Source organism: Sciurus carolinensis, chromosome 4, assembly GCF_902686445.1.
Source record: "Sciurus carolinensis chromosome 4, mSciCar1.2, whole genome shotgun sequence".
NCBI lineage: Eukaryota > Metazoa > Chordata > Mammalia > Rodentia > Sciuridae > Sciurus > Sciurus carolinensis.
The window spans coordinates 9,438,852-9,463,026 of record NC_062216.1 but is presented as its reverse complement, the minus strand read 5'-3'; the positions used below and the strand labels follow the sequence as shown (position 1 = coordinate 9,463,026).

Sequence of the window (24,175 nt, the reverse complement as noted above, 5' to 3'; positions counted from 1 at the left end):
TAGAGTAACTGGGATTACAGTTGTGTGCCACACACCCTGCACATAGGTTCTTTCTGATCTCTTGCTTACATATAATGCTGCAAAAAGTAGTGCTGAACGAAAGTTATTTTATCCCTTTATGAATCTATGTGTAGGGTAACTTCAGTACTGGAATTGCTAGGTTAAAAATTGTATGCACTGGGTTGGGGTTGTGGCACAGTGGCAGAGTGCTTGCCTAGCACATGCGAGGCACTGGGTTCGATTTTCAGCACCGCATGTAAGTAAATAAAATAAAGGTCCATTACCAACTAAAAAACTTTTAATTTAAAAAAAGGTGTGCATTGTAATTTGGATCCTTCTCCCCTTTAGTTACTGAATTCTGAAGGGTTTTGATGATGTTGTTGTTAATTATTTCTAGTGGGTTTATGCTCTGATTTCTCCTTTTGGTGAATTAGCTTTGTTACCATCTGATTTTATTTGATGATTGGTCAGGCAGTATCCAGGCAACATAAATAGTAGAACATGTATAAGAAAAAAGAAAGAAAGATAGAAAAAAGATGGTTTTGTTTGACAGCGTAGGGTAGACGAAATGTCTTCTCTTATCTTCTTAGGGTCTCTGACTGAACCTAAGAATTAAAGTGACACAAGACAAATTATTAGGAGAAAAGATACAATTTTTACTTAGTAATTTTTTCTTGGGAACCCTCACAAGAAAAATGAAGATTGGAAGAAACAGGGCCAAAGATTGTACACTGGGTCAAACAGTAGTAAATTGTGAAAACGGGAGGAGAAAAAGGGGTTTGGACCAGGGCAGTTAAGGGTTAGTTTAACAAGGTCTGTCTGTATAGAGTTCTTTTGTCCTTGGCTCCCAGTCTCTGGTGATAAGAATGTCTTCCTTCCTTCTGGTACAGGGAGGGTACTTTTTTTTTTTTTTAATCTCCTCCTTTCTGGAAGAAAAAGGAGTGTCCTTCTTGTAGCTGCTACTTTTCAAGTCCCCTTAACTCAAAGTAATTAAAATGCCAAAGCAGCATATTTAGGAGTTGTATACTCTGAACCCCATCAACAGTTTAGAATTACTTCTCTGTCATGTGACAAACCACAGTATAAACTCAGTGGTGAACAATAGCTGATATTTGATATTTAAAAAGGCAGGTTAATTATTGCTGTCCTGCCCTGCGGTGAATTTATGCTTGCCCTGTATACAGGGATTACATGAGGAATTACAAACTGTGATGTCAGGTGCTGTAATTTTTTTTTCCTATAAAAATGAGGCCCTTAACATTTATATTGTCTCCCAGCTTTTATATTATTTTAATTTGTGGGTGAGTGTGTGTGTGTTACTGAGGATTGAACCCAGGGCTATTCTACTGAAAGGCCCCAGCTCTTTGTCTTAAACCCATGACCTAGGACACTCTACCAAACCCCCCCCCCCCCCCGAAGGTTGCACGGCCTACCTGGAGGTCGTTAAACTGATAACTAGGTTAAGAAAGAATAGGGCGATTGGGAAAGCATAGATCATCGGGTCCCAGGGAGTGCCTGAACAATCAGGAACTGATAAGCGGGAACCAGGAACCATAAAAATACCAAGAATACCAAGTGATAATTGTGGATTTTTTTGGGATATAATAACCTTACCCTTCAAGTAACCTATGTGCTGTGTACGTGCTGGATTCAAAATAACCAATAGGAAACCTGTTGCTTACCGCGCGCGCGAAACCTGCCCCTTTACCCTATAAAAACCTGTACCCCAAAAAGCCCGGTGTGCCACATAACCGAAGCTCCGGCTGAGGTTTTGCTGCGCACCCGCAGGCGCCTGTGTAACCAATAAACTGCCTCTTGCTTTTGCAGCCAGTGATTACGTGAGTTCTTCCTTGGACAGGGGGGCTTAGGGTCTTTCACTACCACTGAACTATATCCCCAGACCTTTTTATTTTGAAAGTTGTCTCACTAAATTGCCCATGCTGGCCTGGAATCACAGGCATGTGCCACCACTCCCAGCTCCTACTTTCAAATACTATGTGGGTCAAAGAACATGCATCCACAGGATTGATCCAAACCCTATGAGAGGACAAAATTATGACAGTTTAGTTCAAGGACCTTAATTGGCTTTATTTTTGATTCTGTGGCTAACACTTCATAAAAAAGAGTAAGTGTTCTAATGAGCTAATCAGAGAAGACTGGTTTTATTGACAGAGGGCTGAAGAAAGCAGAAAGAAAAAACAAAAAACAAATTAAGTCATTTCAAATTTACTTTCCTTGTAAATTAAGGTCAGGGAGACAGGGAAATAGAAAAATAACTGATTGGGCAACATCAGGTTACATTTGTGTGTGTTTGTATGTGTAAGAAATCAAAACTGGTTTGTTTGGGAAATTTGGCTATTATTCTCACTATTCCTGACTTTTCAGAAGGTCATATAAATAGCTTAGTTCAGGTTGGTGATGTGTCTCTTTAAAGTGAATGACTCCAATTTGAATTTTAACTTGGTCTTTTGGGACCCAGTCCAGGAGTTGAGTCCAAAAAACAATAGCCTCTTATCATTTTTCTTTAACATCCTTAAACTGAAAACTTAGGCCCTTTACTGTTGCGTATACAGAGGTAGCTTCTTGGTCTATTTTTTGTCTCTGAATTCCCACACCTGCTGCCAGCTGAACATTGCTTTAGATATTCCACTGGTTTGTTGGGATATTTATGTATTCATTCATTCAGGATCAGGGATTGAACCCAGGGGCACCTAACCAATGAGCGACATCACCAGCTCTGTATCCACCCCCCCCCCCCCAACAGGGTGTTACCTATGGCCTCTCTGAGTTGCTGAGGTTGGCCTTGAACTTGTAATCCTGTCTCAGCCTCCCAGGTTGCTGGGACTACAGGTGAGTGCCACCACACCCAGCTTCCATTGATTTTAAAATATTTTTCTGCAGATCATTATCTATCTTCTTGAATCTTTATTTGGAGTTCCTTTACTCTTTATCTTTCCTAGTCACGATGTATAGAATCTTGAGATCCTAGTATCACATTTCTATTTGTTTAGTCACCCTATCCTGTGACTCCAACATGCATTTTTTAAATCTTTAAAACTTTTTAATTTTTAAAAGAATGTGAATGGGGGCTGGGGTTGTGACCCAGTGGTAGAGCATTTGCCTAGCATGTGTGAGGCACTGGGTTCAATTCTTAGCATCACATATAAAAAAATAAAATAAAGGTCCATTAACAACTAAAAAAAATTATTTTAAATTATGTGTACAGTTAGAATTTTAGCAGGGAGGAGTAGAAAATACAGGTAAATGTGATTTTTGTCTATAATCTGTGCCAGGATTCCTTCCAGATTGTGGTCGTTTTTTGAAGGGGAACATGATTGTAGATACCACTGTATATTAAAATGAAGCTTAGCAGGAAAGATTTTTCTATCTGAAGTCATTTGTGGCACTCTTTGTGGTTTGTTCTGGGGGTGTAGAAGAGGAATTATGATTCTCTTTGAATTAAAAACTCTTATCTAGAATCTCATCTACATCTTTCTTTATTCTGTTCTGAAATTCTCACTAGAGATTGGACAGCTGTCATTATCATCTCTTCCCTAACTCTTGTCTGAGATTTCTACTATCTCAGGATCTCATCTTATCAAAGGTGATTACCTATCTTTTGACAGAAAAAAATTAATTTCTTTAAAATAGTTAGAAATTACTGCTTTTGATGCTTTTCTTTATGTAATCATTTTAGAGGCTGTAAAAACTGAATTTTGGGAGGTAACCTGAGACAGTGAGTCCAGTTACAGGGGAAGTTTACCATGTCCAGGCAGTGCTTGGGCCAGAACTGCCTGCCTAGATCTGAATTCTTGCATACTCAAAACAACTTTCTCATCATAGCTTGGCCTCCAAATAAACACCCCTAGTACAAAGCAAGTGTTCTCAGTACAAGCCATTACATTGTGCTTATGGGTCTGGTCTTGTTTTGTTTTGTTTTGTTTTGGATACAAATATTGTCTCTTGTGATTTTGTATTCCTTAAGTCAGTTTTCCATTAAGATGTAGCAACTTTTTAGAAAGATTGGTGGTTGGAATTTAAAAGGAAGGGGGATAGGGAGTTAACATTTGTGGTTGCCAACTTGAGGAACCTTTTTTACCATGTAAGACTGGAGATAAGAAGAGCAGTTAGATTAATACAACAGAAAGAGAAGGAAGGTCTCAAGTAAATGGATCAGTAGGATTGGAAAGAGGGTGGTATACAAAAGAAATTTCTGTGGAGGGTAATTGCCAGCTCTTGCTCTTGCACATATTTTTGTTTTGTATTAGTTCATATAAAAAGTAATATTTTCTAGATTACCTATCAATTGTATGTTTAAATTACACACTGAGTAACACTTAGTATTTGGAATTACTGAAAATTTTTAAGAATACATCATTCTCTGCCTTTAATAGGGTGTATAACCCCCATACACACATTTATTGAGATAAAGTTAATAAGATATAATTCATATACCCTACAGTTCACCTAGTTGAAATATTGAATTCAGTGAATTTTACTATACTTATGGCTATGTAATCATCATAATCCATAGATTTTCTTAATATAATTATTCTTGATAGATTTATTAAATTTATATATTAAATCTCTATAATTTGCTCAGATAAAAAGAAGTAATAAAGAAAATGGAATATAGAATTAACACATTTTTGTGATGGTTAAAAATAATATTAAAGAATTTAAAACTGATTTGAACCTTGAAGAAGTCTTGCTGCCTACAGTTAGATATGAATTTTTAGCATAGTAAAATGGATACCTTTTCATCTTTTTTTGTTGTTGTTGTTTTTTCTACAGTACTGGGGATTGAATCCAGGGTTGCTCTGTCACTGACCCTGCACCCTAAACCCTTTTTATTTTTAATTTTGAGACAAGATCTCACTAAGTTGCAGAGACTGACCTTTGTAAGGAATCCCACGAAAACCATGCCAGACATGGGAAATCACATAAGGGAGTTTATTAAGCAAACAAAGTGTCTCCCTGCAGGGTAAGAGAGAAAATGATAGGAAAAGAAAGGGAAAGAGAAAGGGCGTGAGTAAGAAAGAGTGTGAAAAGCGAGGAGGAGAAAGAAAGTGAGTCAGGGGGAGAGAAAGCATGAGAAAAGATGGGGGGGGGGGTAGCTACCCTAAAGCAGTTGAATTCTGCTAGGCTAACAGGGGACCAATAATGGAGAAGTTGTCAACATATATCTGAGGGAAATAATTCAGAATAAGGATATGAAATATATGAAGACTTTAAGAGATAAAATTGAGATCTTATCATTTGAAGTAGTATACATCATCTTGCTGGAAATGGCCACGTCATGGGGAACATAGAGAAAATACAGAGTTTATCTATAGTCCCAAGTTTTTAAAGATGAGTATAAGAAAACTTTATGTTCCCCAGCAGATAGAGAACCTTTTGTTTTCTCATACCTTGAGATACTTTTTATGTTTGTTCAGTTAGCATTATAAACTGTGAGGAACTGAAATAACTCCTATAATAGGTATGCGAGGAGTTTAGAGAAATAAAAGAAACTCCCGTCCTTGGAATGCTTGTATTGTTATGAGAATTGGATAAAGTGTAAGTTGGCTTTCTGGAATTTTTTTTTTTAAACTTAGCTTCTAGTTGTGAAACATTATCTGATTTGGCCACCTTATTTCAAATTATAATTTTTGCACATCCTCCTGAGATGAAGTAAGTAAAGTACTTCACCTCTCCTACAATAAATGGAGAGCATATGAGTTCCCTCATGTTGGCCTTCTTATCCTTCTTTTAGTACTCCCCTTCTAGTAAGTTGACCAAGAATGCTTCAAGCCTAGTTATGAGAGTCATGAGTGGTGCTCTCCTAAGTGCCAATTTAATGGATGCTGGGAATGTCCAAAAGTAATGTTTCTACTAACTTGTTGATAGTGTCAGAAATTCCAGCATATAGCAATTCATGCTAAAGTTTCTATTCGGTTAGATTATCACTAATATCTATTTATTTTATTTTATTAATTTTGGTACCTGGGATTGAACTCAGAGAGACTTTACCACTGAGATTTATATTCAGCCTTTTTGTTTTCTTTGAGACAGTGTCTAACTATGTTGCTAAAACTGGTCTCAAATTTGCAGTCCTTCTGCCTTAGCCTCCTGAGTAGCTGGTATTATAGGCATGTGTCACCACACTCAGCTCTCCTAAATCTATTGATTTAATCCCTGCTATTGCTTAGATCAAATTTGTATTTTTAAATAGGAAATTGTACATTCTCCTTTGATCTCATCTGCCAGAAACTCTCCCTTCTCTGATTTCAGATTCTAATACTTTATGCCTTGTTCATAGAAATCTAACCATATTGTCCTCTGGGCTACTCTTTGAACCCGATAGGTTATTTCTGCTTCAAGATCTTGATCTTGAATGCTTTCTCCCCCACATCTACCTAGATCACTACTTGACTTCATTTGTCTTTATTCAAATTTAACTGTCAATGAGACTTTCTCTGAGCACAATATTTATAACTAATCCTATCACCCACAATTTGTATCTTCTTTCTCGGCTTTATTTTGTGTTCTGTTGTATCTATCATGATTCAAGTACTATGTTTGACATTTTTTTTGCCTGTCTCTTACCACAAGCATGTAAGCTCCATGTGAACAATGATTTTTGTTTATTCATTGCTCTACTGTTCAGTAGTAAATGTTTGCTGAATGCATAAATGAATTAATTAAAAGTTCTACTGGATTTCAGACATAAAAAGTGTCTTTAGATAAAGGGGATGCCAAACAGTTAACATATTACATACTTTTTCTTTGTATAGTACTTCAGATCCTAAATTTTCTGAAATATTTCCTTTTAGAAAATAAAACAAAAAGGGCTAGGAATGTAGCTCAGTGGTAAAGTCCCTGTTTTACTCAGCTTTTTTAACACGGACCAAAGACCTGACAAGAACAAAAGTTTATGTTGGCTTATGTTTTCAGGCAGTCCAAGGTAAGCTGACTCCATAGCTCTGGGCCTCCAGTGAGACAGTCTGTGGAGGAGGAAAACAGTTCAGGACATGGCAACTAAGAAGCAGAGTGAGAGAGAGCACTCTCTTCACCAAGAACAAAATATAAACTCCAGAGGCATGTCTCCAGTGACAGACTTCTTTGAGCCATATAGTTAACACCCAATTAATTCATATTGGTGGATTAATCCATTTATCAGGTCACACCTCTCATAATCCAATCATTCACTTCATCATTCTTGCCCTTGTCTCACACATGAGCTATTAGGGGATACCACATATCTAAACCTTAACAGTTCCCCTATATTAGGAAATCCTAGTCTAAAGCCAACTGTGGATGGCTTCTGATTGCAATTTGTAACAATTTTGAACTCTTAAGAAAAACATCAAATGACAAGTACTTAATAGGCCTTAAGTTTCTGAATGTTTGTAATTTTTGGTTTTACTCATTGGGTAAATCAGTGTCAGCACTCACCTGGGAGTTATGGTTTATGACTTCTAATCTTACTAAATCAGGGCCAGTCACTGAAACAGCAAATTTTGAGAAAGAGAGTGTCTTCACAAGGTAGCAAGTGTGGAGGTGGAAGACCCAAGCTTCCAATCTGCCTCCCTCAGGGCGTTTAGGCATATTTTGGGGATAAAGAAGCAGGGTGATTTAAGACATGGTGAAAGGTGATTAGAGGCAAAGTAATCAGTGGTCAGTACATATGTAGTCTCTCTTCATGACTCTGTATAAAATGGCCATGTTACAGAATCTGAGGGTGGACTTTTCGACCTCCTGACGTCAAAAGGTCATCCATCAACTCCATTGCTGGTCCAAGTGAAGAATCGGTGGTTTAGACAGAAAAGACTTTCAAGTCCCTGGAGTGTAACTTAAGCAGCCATATGTCAGAGGTGTTACCTACAGTAAAACTAGAGGGAGGCTAATATATAGCTTACCTGTGTGACCTACAGTATTAGTGATCTTTAAAGCCAACTACAAGCAAATAACTAAGGGGGAGTGGGGTTCAGTCACAGAAGTAAAAGTCCTGAGACTGAGGTCTCATTCTTTTGATGGTTACCTTTTTGAGAATGACTCTCAGGTCCTTGAGAGATGCTGATACACATTTACAATTGGAAGCCTTTTTTTTTTTGGTTGACCATCTGATGGTTATAGACCATCCAGCAAGGAGGTAGGGCTCATATTTTACCATTACCAGAAGTTTTTTCATTTGTAAACTGAGGTGATTGGAAAACATTATTATTAACATCAGATCTACCTTAATATAAGATTTTGTGATTTACTTATTCTAGTTTAATTAAATCTCTTACTGTAATTCTAGAATTATTTGTACTTTTAAGCATTGCAAAACTGCTAGGATAAGGGAAATGCTAAACCGGGAGGAACATATTAGATCTTCCAAAAACACAGAATGGTACATTTTTGCTCTATTAACTGTTTATCAGTGTATTGTAATCTCCCTGCAGAAGAAAGTAGAGACTTCAAACGAATGAACAATAAATATGGATTGGTTTCCTGAGTGAATGATTATATTTTAACAAAATATTCCAGATGTATGCCAAAAGGAAGGGTGCATTGTTTTAGTTTAGGGCAGAGATCCATTTTAATAGTCACAAACTTCAGGAGAGTCTGCTATTTAAGTTTTCCTGTTGTAGTCAACTCTGGGGAACTGTCATGGGTTAAGCAACTTGGAGTTGTTGAACTGAATTGAATTCTCAGTCTGGTGTTTAAAAAACTACCATGGGGGCTGGGTACTGTGACGCACGCCTGTAATCCCAGCAGCTCGGGAGTCTGAGGCAGGAGGATCTAGAGTTCAAAGCCAACCTCAGCAAAAGTAAGGTGCTAAGTAACTCAGTGAGACCCTGTCTCTAAATAAAATACAGAAAAGGGCTGGGGATGTGGCAGTGGTCAAGTGCCCTGAGTTCAATCCCCAGTACCTTAAAAATAAAAATAAATAAAATAAATTAAAAACTACTGTGGGGTCTTTTGTAATTTTAAGGTTGATTATAAAGGTGCCATGGATGTAGAGTATAAACCAGTGACAGGGTAGGGTATTTCTTTGGTCCTGGAAACATACATTATATACTTAACAAGAAAAAGATCTTTGATCTTTATATTGTTAGCATTTGACTTGTAATGGATATTTAACAATGCTTACCAATTGTCTTAGAAAATGTTTCAGTTGTATCTTCTAAAAGCTTATTTAGGTAGCATAGAGTCTTTTGGTGACAAGTTTTAGGATTCATGCCTTTAAGATAATTTTATTGGAATGAAACTTGCAAATAGGCATCTGCTCTTTTATTTATTTATTTATTTATTCATTTATTTATGTATTTTATTGTTCTATTTAGTTATACATGACAGCAGAATGCATTTTGATTCATTGTACACAAATGGAGTACAACTCTTCGTTTCTATGATGGTATACAGTGTAGATTCACACCAGTTGTGCAATCATACATGTACATAGAGTAATGATGGTTGTCTCATTCCACCATCTTTCCTTCCCTCTGCCCCCTCCCCTCCCCTCCCCTCATTTCCCTCTACACACTACAACATTCCTCCATCCCCCGCCATTATGTATCAGCATCCACTTATCAGAGAAAACATTCAGCCTTTGGTTTTTTGGAATTGGCTTATTTCACTTAGCATGATATTCTCCAACTCCATCCATTTACCTGTGAATGCCATAATTTTATTCTTCTTTATGGCTGAGTAATATTCCATTGTGTATATATACCACATTTTCTTTATCCATTCATCTAGATTGGTTCCACAATCCAGGTATTGTGGATTGAGCTGCTATAAACATTGATGTGGTGTCACTGCAGCATGCTGATTTTAAGTCCTTTGTGTATAAACTGAGGAGTGGAAAAGCTGGGTTAAATGGTGGGTCCATTCCAAGTTTTCTGAGGAATATCCATCCTGCTTTCAAGAGTGGCTGCAGCAATTTGCAATCCCACCAGCAATGTATGAGGTGTACCTTTTTCCCCACGTTCTCACCAACCCCTATTGTTGCTTGTATTCTTGAGAATAGGCATTCTAATTGGGGGGAGATGAAATCTTAGGGTAGTTTTGATTTGTACTTCTCTAATTACTAGAGATGTTGAACATTTTTCATATATTTGTGGATCAGTTGTATATCTTTTTCTGCGAAGTGTGCTCATTTCCTTAGTAGGGGAGGATAATTATGTATATGAATTGCTATAATACAGGATAATAAAAATGTATTTGTCATACTGTACTAGTCAAGAATTTTATAAAGGATATTTTCTGTCTTGTAAATAGGATTCATCGAGGCTGGAAGAAAGGAAAAGGGCGGAAGGCATTGTATTTCAGAAAAGCTAAGGAAACTGATTGGCTAGAACAAGTGTTTACTGTATGAGATGAGAAGTAGAGATTAAAGACTAATTGGGGAATGTTTAAGAATTATAGACCAATATTTCATATGGATTCCTTTGAAGTACCTACATCCTAGTTACTGCAGTTTATTTTATTAAGTATTCAGCTTAGAATGTTGGTATTTGAAATATAAAGAGATATTTTTTACAATGACATGCTCAAAATTGTCTTTATGCCTAGGCATTGTATTTTTCCACAAGGTATGACAGTGCATTATCAGAATTTTTCTTGTCCATTAAACCAATAGTTTCCAAGTAGATTACCTCAGGAGCTGCTTAAAAATATTCTTGGACTCCTACCTCCAGTTTAGATTCAGTAGGTTTCACTTTCGCTGGGAATTCTATGCTTGCAGGAGACTTCTAGGTGATTCGATGCTCAGTGCAGTTTGGGAACAACTTCCCTAAACTGACATGGAGAGAAAGTTCTACATGCTATTGTAAACGTGCACTGTACTTCAGTAAGAGTAGAGTGGGTTCATGTGTGACTTAACAGTAGCCTACAGTGGAGCACACTGTTACTGCCACAGAAGGGAATACTAAATAGTATATTATAAACAGTGACTGCTGTGTACATGTTTTGAATTTAAATGAATTTAAATGACTCTGAAATCAAACCACAGAGCATATAGCTACACCTGTTTCAGAAACAATGAAGCCACTTCCCAATGAAAGGAAGTGACATCTACACAGAGTATGATATGAAGGCATTCATGTGGAGTCAGCATGTTAATTGCACATACAGAGATAGAGATGATGGCTCAGTTTTGACTTGGGAATAAGTATCCCCTGACATTTCACAGCAGAGTTCCAACTGAGTTTACCTGTTACCCAGTATTAATAATAAGGAAACATTATTTTTATTTTCAGGTTATATAATTATTTAGAGTAGAAGAAAGTAGGCAACATATTGAAAGTAACTGCAAGACCACCACTTTTTACAATAATTAAGTCCTATATTTTCTGTACTGTTAGTCATAATAGATTCTAGGGGACAATGGCAGTTCTTTGACTTTTCTGATGAAGTATGTTTATTAATAAAGCTTCAAAATAATTAGCCTGGAGACACTTTCCAGAAACTTTATGAAATAAAGTTTATGAAATATTTTAGCCTCTTTATCTGCTTACAAATCATTGAACCTTTTATGTTCTGAATATTACTTCAGGAGCAGATGCAGATAATAGGCAATAGTGATAGAGAAAATAGACAAATAAAACAAGTATGTAGCATGCTCAGAAGAAAAATCAAGTATGTCACTATTTTACTTTAAAAAAAACTTTTTAGGAAAAGAAAGTTTGAGAAAAATGAAAGTTCAGTTGCATCAAGACTGTTATCAGTGAATGTGCAAAAGAATAGGTATTATATATAAGTTTAATATACACCAAAAAAATGACTTGGTGGTGGACAAAAGTAATATAATTTTAGGTCCAGTACAAGGGAACTCATAGTTCCCTTACATTCTGCTCACATTATTAACTTCTCTGTAGGAGTCATGTGACTAATTTTTTTTTTTTTTTTTTTTTTTTTTGAGATACTGGAGATTGACCCCAGGGGCACTCTATTGCTAAGCTACATCCCCAGTCCTTTTTATTTTTTATTTTTTTATTTTGAGACAGGATCTCGCTAAATTGCCCAGGCTGACCTTGAATTTCCTGCCTCAGTCTCCCGAGTTGCTGGGATTACAGGTGTGTAATACTGATTGACCTTGATCAGGTAGAGTCTTGTCTTAATTATCTACCTCAGGGGATTGTGAGATTACATAAATTGTTAGATGTAAAGCATTTACCCAGTGATGTCTGGCCCATAAAAGTACTCCTTAAATAGTGGTAATAGTCATTATTTATAGTTTTAAACTATCTTAAGTACATTATTTGAGGAATCAATATCCTAATTTCATTGTGTTTTTAATTCCTATGTCTGTGAATCTATGTTTTTTTCACTTTACCAACCATAATTCACCCAAAACTGCATGTGCCTCTCAGATCACTGCTAAATATAGTAAGAACTCATTAATCTGGTATTGTTCAAGGGAAAAAGAATATTTGACACAAGTGAAGCATTTTCCTAAGACAAATTTTGAGTTTTTTCTTTTTATTTCTTCTCCTCTTCTTTTTAAAAATTTTTAAAATTTTTTGGTATGTGTGTGTTTTTTGAGAGGGGTTCTCCCCATGTTTTCCATGCTGGTCTCAAGCTCATGGCTCAATGAACAGGACTGTCTTTAGCCTCCCAAGTAACTGGGATTATAGGCTAAGCCATTAACTTGTGTGTTAAATATTTTGTCTTTTACACACCACCGTATCACATAGTTTTCTATCTTTGTAAAACACAAATTTTAAACATTAATTTCATTATGATTTACTGTTGTCATATGTATCTAGACAAATAGTTGTTTTCCCTTATTTTCTTCCCATCGGGTAATCTATCAGTAGTTTTCTCTTGTGTTTATTAACCCTTTTTATACTCTTCTAGTCACTTTAAAAATTGTTCTATCTCATCTACTTTTTCAGTAACCAGCTATTGAAGCTTGCCAAGATTATGTTAAAATGATGAGATGGCTGATATTTGCTTGTAAACTCCATTGGAGCAGGGTAGCAGGAAGGGGAAAGATATAAGCTTGGCCTTGTTCAAGCTGGGTGGTGGGTACATAGCATTTGTCATTCTATTCTTTCTGCTTTTGTACATGTTTGGAATTTTTCACAATAAAAGGTTTTTTAAAAACCACTATTTAAAAAAGAACTGTATGTGAGATATTTGCAGATCTGTGCATATTTCTTTCTTTTTTGTAAAGATTCATAGGAAATTTAGATAGAGAACTAAGGAAGGATGCCTCCTGCCTTTTGACATTTTATGATTTTTAAAACTATATCTATCATATTTATTCACAATTTGCATTGTTTTTAAAAAATGTGTCTAGTCAGGAAATAGTTTCACTTCCTAATTTCAGTTGAAAGGACCAATAATATCTAATTTATTGGAGTGAGGATTATGTAGTTCTATATTTTAACATTTTTGTTTGTTTGTTAGGTACTGGGGATTGAACCCAGCTGTCTTTTACCACTGAGCTACATCCCCAGTTTATTTATTTATTTATTTATTTATTTATTTATTTATTTATTTTCTGAGGCAGAGTCTTGCTGAGTTGCTGAGACTGGCCTTGAACTTGTGATCTTCCTACCTCACTTTCCTCAGTTGCTGGGATTGTTTTATTTTTAACTTATTTTAGATGGATAAAACTGGATTCTGTGTGAAGGGTATTGAATAATAATTGTAGGAGGTGATTATTTTGGAATGAGGTCCTGCTATAAGCCCCAAAAGACCAGCATAAAAATCAAAGTAAAATTAAATTTCATGGCCATCTTTTTATGTTTCTGGTCTTTGTTAAGAAAACATATCATCTTCTAAATTTTGTTGTAGAATGTGTTACTGTGATTCATTTTTTTTAAACCTGTCTTTACCTCGGGTTTAATTTTTTATAGATAAGAAAAGATTTTGCTGTTTTGCCCAGGAAGTGCAATCAGCAACATATTCAGTAGATTTTCTTTGTACTTTACACCTATATTTTTAGGACAGGTATTATTTTTAAGTCAGCAATAAAATTAACTACAACAGGAACTTCATTAAGGCCACAATTTAGGATATGCAAATGTGAATGGTTTCTAACTTTACCCTGTACATTTCACATATATCATTAGTCATTGTTAGACACTTTGGTCTTGCTTAATGTAATTCAGTGCTGAATTACGTTTTTTAACCTGTATTTTTAATGAATGTTTTTATAACTTTTGTCTAAGTCACAATCTTAACTTTGAGCTAATGGAAATAATTGTCTATAGATTATAGTGTGAAACTGCTATTAAGTTTAGTTTTTGTGACCTTTGGTTCATAAATCATGAATAATAGTGTTCAATTTTTGATAAGATATGTCTCAGTAGAGAGAGGCCAAAATGTCTCAATTGTGAATAAAGCAGTAGACTGTAAGTCAGAAGATAGGATTACTAGATGCACTCTATTGTATATTGTGTTCAGTCATCAAGGCAATATGGATATCTGTCCCTTTATAAAATTGGTAGTAATGAGTAATAACCCCTGCCACTAGATAGTTTGAGAAGTGCTTCATCCTCCCTATGTAAGTTGGTTTATTTATTTATTTATTTTTGTTTGTTTCAGTACAGGGGATTGAACCCAGGGGCACACTACCGCTGAGCTACAGCCCTTTTTGTTTTTTATTTTGAGACAGAGTCATGCCAAGTTGCCCACACAGCTTCAAACTTATGATCATCTTCCCTCAGACTCCTTCGGAGCTGAAATTATAGACATGTGTTACTGTGCACTGTTAAAATTGTTTTAGAAGTCTGTAGTAACCCTTTGAAGTACAGTCTGTTTTCCCTGTCTTATAGATGCTGAAGTTGAGACTTTAGAGGAATTAAGTCACTTAAGATTATTCTAGCAATAAAATAAGTAATATACTTAGAACCAGAAATTACCCTACAGTTATGACATTTAGTTATGTTCATGATGGGATTTATTTTTTCATTATAGACTTCTTCATAGCTGGATGCAGTGACACATGTCTGTAATCCCAGCAACTTGGGGAGTTGAGGCAGGAGGATTGCAAGATTGAGTCCCGCCTTAGCAATTTAGCGAGGCCCTAAGTAATTTAGCCAGACCCTACACGGTGGTGCCTGCCTGTAATCCAAGCAGCTGGGGAGGCTGAGGTAAGAGGATCGAAAGTTCAAGCCAACTTGAGCAACTTAATCAAGTTGCTCTAAGCAATTTGGTGAAACCCTCTCTCAAAATAAAAAAGGGCTAGGGATGTAACTCAGTGGTAAAGTGCCCCTGGGTTAAATCCCCAGTACCGAGGGAATGAATGAATGAATGAATGACTAGTCTGGGGATGTAGGTCAGTGGTAGAATGCCCCTGGGTTCAATTCCTAGCACTCTCCAAAAAAATAATTCTTTATAAATGCACTGGTGTTATTATCAAAAAGTTATCTTGAATGTCATTATAATATATGTATTCCATTGCATATTTGGGTTGTTCCTGGTAACAGATTGAACTTAGATTTTTTCAGTACTTATTTCAAGTGAATTATTTGGAAAACTATCATTAACACTTTTCCGTTTTCTTAAAGTTTTGCTTTAAACCAATCTATCATTTCAAAATTAACAAAATCATCTTTAAAAACATAATTAGCTAATGTTAACTTAGTATCCTTAAGTTATATAATTAAGACTTTTTTATTCAACACTTGAATAACCTAAATATTTCTCAATTTTCTATCTTTATTCTACAGAATGGTAGAGAACACTGATCATCTCTGGAAAGGATATTGATCCACCTCATGTAAAGTATGCTCAGTTCTTTTCCAGTGGTGTAAGTAATCTTCTCAATTTTTATTCTCTCAGTTGCTTCAATAAAGAAATTATTAGGATTATGATTCATATTTGACTTCAGACATTTGTAGAATTGAAAGAATATTTTAGAAGAAGAATCAAATGGTGTCTTCTTGACATTAAGGTTGAGCTAGTGTCATAACCATGTAGTAAGGAATAAATTTTCAAATCTATCAGCATTTTATCATTTGTGTGTTCAACTCTGGGTTTTGACATTGTTTTAGTTGAACATGAAGCGACAAGCAGAATGTGGGGAGCATGTTACCTTAATACTGCCTTTTTGTGTGCAGAATTCCAGCACGTTAGCCATTTCTCTTTACCTGCTGTGAATGGTAATGTAATTAGTCTGTTAGCTAATGTAGTTGTAGCCTTTCTTTGGAATCAGGCAAAAAATACAAATTGAGATGGTGTTATTGTGTTGAGAGTGTTTTTGTGTTAGAATATGAACCGTAACCACCAGTTCATAGTAAATGGCTCTCTGAATAAAAGTATTCCGGGAATTTCAGTTATTAGAGAAGATGAAGTATCTATTAGCTCATTAAGAACATCTTTAGAGTCTAATGCAGAGTGCCTTTAGCATAAGTATTTTCTAAAATTTGGTGGAGTCTGTGTTTCACTTAAATTTCTTCCATTTTGGTTGACAGTTCTGTAATCCAATAAATAGACATTAAGATAGATTTTCCTTATTATTCAGGTTTTTCATTAAAGTTTTTTTTTTTCTCCTCTCATTGATTCTATGATTTAGTAGAAAGTTTCTGAGATACATTCAAAGGGTGTGAACTATAGCCTGAGTTCCTGTTGAATAGCTATGTCCTTGGGAAGACACTTCATCTCTTTGGGTCTTGATTTCTCCTTTTTAATCATTTATTTACTAATAGCTGTTCTCAGTAGCCATTACCAGTGACATCCTGAGGCCAGAAATTTTTGCCTGATTTGTTCCTTTTGGCGTCCTTTGTAACTCATACTGGCTCTTAACACATAGTAGGCACAGTAAATATTAGTAGAAAGAATGATTTTTCTCTAAATGATCTCCAGTTCTCTGATTCCACACCAGATTTATGTCTCCCTCTAAAGGTTCATGTTTCTACTTGAATTTTGTTGGATATGATAGAAATAAGGAGATAATCAAAGTATGTTTTCACAAGTCACACGATTCTTAACATACAAAGAGAATTTTTTTTTCAGGTTCACAATTCTAAAGTAGGGGGAGAATAACATGAACAAATCTTATGGGGAACACACTTGACTGATGAGGTACATTTTATTACATAGTGTGTTCCAAAATCATTCAAGTATGATTGCTATGATAGGATAGAAGTTGACTGCTGTGTAAACTGAAGTCTAAGACTGAGGAATGGTTCTTGGCTTAACCACCACAGTGGATGCCTTGTAAGACATGAAGGTACATAAATAAGGTCACTTGATTCTAGAGGACAGTATTGGCAGTAAAACTTCAAAACCCAAGACTTGTCATAGCCTGAGCTCTCAAAGTATCTGTCAGACTCGTAAGGTTGTGTGTGTTTTAAAGTCTAGAAGTTGAGGTCAGTAACTCACATAAGAGGTCTGATGAGGTGTGTTAAAAAATAAAAATAAAGGGAAGTTCCCAAAGGCAAAGGTATTGACTGCAAGTTCTCATGTATAAAGATTTGGTAATTTAATATTCTCAAGGTAGTAAGAGGAGTAGCTCCAAATTCTCATGTGTAGAATCTGATAGGCCACCACACTCTGGAACAGAGAGGGGAATATGCTCCCAGTTCTTACAGAAAAGTAACATGTATCGTTCAGGTAGCAAACTATGTGTTAGGAATCATTTCAAGGCCACATAATAGATTTTTTTTTTCACCAGATGTGCATAAGATAGCTACAATAAACTCAGTGATAATTTAAAACTATCAAAGTATGCTTCACACATTAGAATATAATCCTACTTCTCTCCAAGTCCTTTTATTATGAAAAGAACAGTTTTAGACCATTATCTATAGTTATAGCCTCTGTTCTTATGTTTTCATCAGTTCTCCTATTGATTTGAATTACAGAATCATTTTTACTACACTTTCAAGGTCAGTTCCCAGTAGGACTTCATTTCTTACTTGTTCTCAATTGTCATTTTCTTATTTTAAAATTGCTGCTCCTTTGATGGTAGTATTTTTGAGAAAGAAGGCACTGTTCCCAAAGTAGTAAGTTGGGCTTGAGTACATCTTTAACTGATGAATATTATGATTGACTCTAGAATGCATTAAATCATCCTGCAGTAAATACCACATGTGCAAAACAAAACTTAATTTGCCTAGTCATTCCAGATAAAAACAACAGAATCCAGCTGAAGAAGAAGAAGCTTTGTTATCTAGTACAATCTTATTAACTGTTGATGTTAGTAAGTAGTAATGTCCTTTTTGCCCATGTGATTTCAAGGTTAATCATGAAGGCTTTAACCTTCTTTGCCTTACATGTTTGTGGACGTTAGTTTATAAAAGGATGTTCTGGATTTAGTGCCCAGTTCAAGAAGGGTATAGGTATATATTCAAGTGAGAATACAATTTATTGCAAAATACTTTATTGTTATGGTCCCATGATACAGTCTTTTCTTGGAATGTTGGTTTATGAACCAAGCATAATTCCCAAATTTAATTGTTCTTTTATATTTTAAACATTGTCTCTATTATAGTGTTTAAATTCTTCTCACATTATTTTCAATTATTATTGGTCTTTGTCTACATACAGATTAGTAATTTAAAGTGAAAAATGTTTCTTATTCTTTGAACAATCCTTGTACATAAGAAAATTAATTGAGTTCTTACATCTTATCTGTTTATTATGAAAGAATTGCTGGTATCATGGACTTAAATGTCCTTTATAGGTCATTTAATTTCATGATTATGTGCTTAAACTAGGTAAATTATGATAAATAAAATGTGAAAATGTCATAATGTTTGCCTTTATGTTAATGTACATTGGGATATTGTTCTCAGTGTCTGAGAATGCTTATGATCGTGGGGTTTTTCTCATAAGATACTATGTCTTCAGTGTCAAATGCATGATTTGATCATGCTCATTATGATCTTGTCATTTGAATTCTATAGTGATCATCCATTCCCTTTTAGCATCTGCAGGTCTTTTTGCTTATGCATTATGATAATCTCTTGGTAAAAGTTACAGATACCTTATTTAAACAAGTTGAAACAAAGGGAAATTTATTCTCTCCCATAATAAAGCAACAAGGAGAGCAGTAATGTGTCAGGCTTAGGAATTGCTGGAATAAAAGACAGGAACACTGCAGAGCTTTTTCCATTGTTCTTCTCTGCATTTCTTGATAGCAAGAAATAAACTTGATACCAAGTTTATTCTTCCACAAACTAGCTTCTTCTACGTGGTAAAGAATTTACAAGACTTAACATCTTTCTGTTACTAAGCACAGTTATAGTGACCGCCCTTCTTACTCCCAGTTTAACTAGAAATTTTTAAGGAGAATAAGTCTTGGCCTCTTTGCCAAGCCCACCCTATTATCTGGAAGTGGATTATCGTGAGGAGCAACCCCAAGAACATGTATTTGGAAATAGCTAGATGTTCTAAGTAAACAAAATAATAGGTGCCTGCTGTTTCTTTCCTTTTGTGACTTCTGAAATAAAGTGGTTTCTAATTATAAATGAATGCAGAATAATAGGAAGTATTACATAGTTTTGGCTGAGTGCAGTGGCACGTGCCATTAGTCTCACTGAATCAGGAGGCTGAGGCAGGAGAACCACAAGTTCAAGGCTAGTTTGGGCAACTTAGGGAGACCTTATCTCAAAATAAAAAAAGCTGAGGATGTAGTTCAGTGTTAGAGCACCCCTCAATTCAGTCCCCAGTAACTAACACACATACACACACATAGTACATAATGAATAGTTTCGGGTACTGGGAAATCTAGTTTTAATTCATGCATTGGAATGGATGGATGGATGCTTTTCAGTAACATGTGAAAGTCACATAATTTACTTTTGTTTTATGCTAATATGCAAACAGGGCAAGGTTTGAAGAATTAGATACAAATTGCTATGTGCTGTAATATAAATAGAATAGAAAAAAAATCACGATTGATCTTTTTTGTCCATACAATAAAATATTCTTGAAGTCACAAATCTAAAGATGAGTTTATTTAATATTTTGATAGGATGATGAATGAAGGTAGCAACAGTTCTATTTTTTCTTCTTTTTCAGTTCTCCTCTTACTTCCCTCCTGCCCTCCTCTTCTCCTCCTTTTCCCTTCTTCCTCTCCCTACTCCACTCCCCTCATACTAAGAATTGAAGCCAGGGGTGCTCTACCACTAACTTACATTCTCAGCCCTGTTTAGTTTTTCTTTTGTGACAGTATTTTGTTAAGTTGCCCAGGCTGGCCTTAAACTTAAGATTATCCTGCGTGCAACCTGAATAACTGGGATTATAGATGTGTGCCACTGTGCCAGTCTGTCTGTTTGATTTTCAGGGGGAAAGAAGGATGTATAGGAACCAGAATTTACCAAGAAAGTAAATTAGGGGTAAATTATTTGGATTTGGCAGCTACTTTGAAAAATAACTTCATAGGATTGATATATTGCTAAACACTCCTTAGAGTAGATTAAGTGCTAAGGTTTTAAACAGAAACTAAAAGTGTTAAGTATCTCTTATACAATGTTAGGAAAATATTCACATAGCTTTTTCAAGATATTTTTAACATTTAAATATAATAAACTCCTGAAGTACACAAACCAGTAAAATCCAACTTGTATGAGTTTTCAAAGATATAATATACGTGTGTAATCAGTGAGCATAAAAATGAAGATGCAGAATACTGCCAACCCTACATAACATTTTATAAGAGATTGTGTGTATTAAACAAGGTTAATAGATTTTTTGAAATTAAAAAGGTTAATGAATCACTCTAGTCAAAAGTGTTTTTTCCCAATCAGGTGATGATATATTATGGCAGAGAAGCTAAAATGAAAATGAATAAAATACACTTAAAATAACCAAAGCATTCAGAATAGCTGATAATTGGATAAAAACCCTAGTGCCCATTAGTATAATGGATAAACAGATGTGTATCTACTCTATAGTGAAATACTGCTTAGCAGTGAAAAGGAACAAACTGCTGATACTTTGTCATCATCAGCGAATCTCAAAATATCTAAACTTAGTGAAAGTGGCTTAACACATAAGAGTAAATAGAGAGTAGAAATGAGATTTTAAAACAGGGAAAATTAATACATGGCGGAGGAAGGAAAACCTGAAATAGTAGTTGCCTCCAAGGAAAAGGGACTGGGCTTGTCTGAGGAGGTGCCTGAGGAAACTTCCTCAAGTGATGGACATATTCAGTGTCTTCATATGAAAGTATGATAATACAGGTTTGTGTACTTCTCAAAACTCTTAGCATAGTAAAACATAGATTGGTATACTTTTTTGGGGGGTGGGGATGGGGATTGAACTCAGGGGCACTCAACAATTGAGCCACATTCCCAGCCCTATTTTGTATTTTATTTAGAGACAGGGGCTCACTGAGTTGCTTAGCGCCTTGCTTTTGCTGAGGCTGGCTTTGAACTCTCGATCCTCCTGCCTCAGCCTCCCAAGCCACTGGAATTTCATGCATGTGCCACCATGCAGGTATACTTCTTTTTTTTTATTTTTTATTTTTTTTGGGTGCTGGGGATCGAACCCAGGGCCTTGTGCTTGCAAGGCAAGCACTCTACCGACTGAGCTATCTCCCCAGCCCCCAGCCCCTACTTCTTTTTTTTAATGTAAATTTTACTCGAAAAAGGCACGTGAACAGAGACCAAGCTCAAATTGATAATGTACATGCTGAAGTCTTTAGAGGCAAATGTAGAGATGTCTATAAATGATTTTAAAGTGCATCCAAAAATTCAACGAATTCAATGATGTATGGATAAAGGACTGGATGTACATAAAATGATACAAATGTCGAAAAAGAGAATGGTCAATATAGGTGGTTAGTATATGGGTGTTAACTGATTTTACAGTTATTTTAACTTTTATATATATTTAAAAATTTTCATTATAAAATTTTGGAGAGGAAACCTAGGCAATCAAGAAGGAATATAGTAATCATGAAAATAGGTTTTTGTTTAATGATAGATAGTTTGTTTTACAAGTAAGTATTGGAAGAAAGCAGACCATAATGTGTACAGGGACAAGGCAGATATTGTGCCTATAGGCACAAATGACCTGCAGCATGTTAATTTCTGTCCATACAATATACAAATTTGTTTTTGTTTAATTATTAGTGAACCTGTTTTAGAAACTATGGAGACTTCACATAGAAATTCTAGATTTCTGCCAGCTTAAGTTTTGTATATGATAAAGGTGTCCTTTCAGATCAGAAAAGAAGTACATTATTCGTAACGTATTTTGGACAACTATCCATTTACAATGAAATAAGGCCAAATCCTTTCACACTGATTAAGTACATATAAATTCTAAAGAAATTTTAAATTTTAGGAACAAAGATTTTTAAGTTAGTTTTGTTGGTACATTGTAGTTATACATAATGGTGGAATTTATCATTGCATGTTTGTATATGCATTCAGTATAACAATTTGATGGAACAATAGATTTTAATATAAAAACTATTCCCAGAACCCCCTAGTCCCTCAGTAATTAAAGTGATTTCACTTAAATGATTTTAACTAGAGACTTAAAGGAGTATAGCAGTCTTTATCCTGAATCCTTTTATTCTAATAAGTTCTGCTATATTTTGGAAAGTACAGAGATTTGTGCTTTTGGAGTCAGTAAGACTTAGGCTTAAATTATTTTTTCTGCTTTTTATTCAGAGTTTTTATAAGGTACAAAAGTACTCAGAGCCTTAGTTTCCTAATGTTTTGCCATGGCAAAAACATTTCTAGCATGGGACATATCTTACTGTTTTCCATAAAGAAGTTGATATAGAGATAATAATTCTTCTCTGCATTGTTTATAATGATAAGTTCTTTAGTAGATATTGTCAATATAAAAGACTTATTTATTTTTATTTTTTTTTTAGTTTGCTGGAAACCATGTCTCACTATACAGATGAACCCAGATTTACCATAGAACAGATAGATCTGCTTCAGCGCCTTCGGCGTACTGGAATGACTAAACATGAAATTCTCCATGCCTTGGAAACTTTGGACCGGCTTGATCAAGAGCATAGTGACAAGTTTGGGAGAAGGTCCAGCTATGGAGGAAGTTCATATGGGAACAGTACCAACAATGTTCCAGCATCTTCCTCTACAGCTACAGCTTCCACACAGACCCAGCATTCGGGAATGTCCCCATCACCTAGCAACAGTTATGATACCTCCCCACAGCCTTGCACTACTAATCAAAATGGGAGGGAGAATAATGAGCGATTGTCTACATCCAATGGGAAGATGTCACCAACTCGCTATCATGCAAACAGCATGGGTCAGAGGTCATATAGTTTTGAAGCGTCAGAAGAGGACCTAGATGTAGATGACAAAGTGGAAGAATTAATGAGGTTAGTTACTTTGTTTATTAAGACTCTCCAAAAATGTCTATGTTATTAGATTGTTTTTAGGTAGTAACTATTTCAGCTACTTACCTATAAGAACTGATATTTCTCCCTCCTTTGGATATGAAAAAAACTATATTCAAATATTATGTTTTTAATTCAAATTTTAGCTTTTCTACTTTAGCCCCCCCCTTTTTTTTGAATAGTTGATGAACCTTTTCCATTCTGTTTATCAAAGCTTAGCCTTTTTGTGACTCTAACAGCTCACTTCTGTCTAATGAATGTTAGTATAATTCTTAACTTTAAGTACTTTTTCTGAGAAATAAGATAATTTTTATCATGATACTGAATATGTACACTCTTCATTTTTCCCACTAACATTCCAAGCCACAAAATAATTTAAAGCAAGTGTTTCAAAAGAAGTAATTTTTAGAACTACCATACACTAATAAAAAGATTTTTTAAAAAAACATAATTTTTAGGAAGAAAGATTGACGTGATTTCTGCCTGCAAGAAGCTTAAGTTTTAATTTTAGTAGTAGATGCTTGTACATGAAAACGCACACACACATTATCTATTACAAGTTAAATATAAATACTTAAGAGTTTTACAAACCAAGAAGAGAAGCTCAGTTTGAATAGAGGTACTAAAGAAAGGCACCACTCTAGACCTGGGACATTTCAAGGATGCCACCATGTACTTTCCATTGTTGTGTGTGTCCAGAGCCTAGAGTTTTCCTTTGCACATATTAAGCACTTAATATGTTAAGTAAGTGGATCAATTTGTCTTCAATCTTAAAGGACAGCCTCTGTTTTAAAAGATAAAACTTTATTTAAAAAATAAAACTATTTAATATTTAATTTAATATTATTTAATATTAAGGGATACCAGAAAAGACAAGGTATATCTTTAGTCTGGTAAAGATTATAGATGGAGAAA

At 35.2% G+C, this 24,175-nt stretch overlaps 1 protein-coding gene across 12 annotated transcripts in view; it reads left to right on the top strand.

The window, feature by feature from the left end:
- The window catches only part of Hmbox1 (homeobox containing 1), a 167,412-nt gene that overhangs the window by 51,160 nt on the left and 92,077 nt on the right, over positions 1 to 24,175 (top strand). For all 12 annotated transcript variants that reach the window (XR_007108179.1, XR_007108178.1, XM_047548315.1 and 9 more), the window contains exons 2-3: positions 15,657 to 15,736; positions 22,766 to 23,242. Coding sequence is in view for 10 of the 12 variants with exons in the window: in XM_047548315.1 (XP_047404271.1) it covers positions 15,714 to 15,736; positions 22,766 to 23,242 (500 nt within the window). In the remaining 2 variants the exon portion in view is untranslated. The remainder of the gene's footprint in view (positions 1 to 15,656; positions 15,737 to 22,765; positions 23,243 to 24,175) is intronic.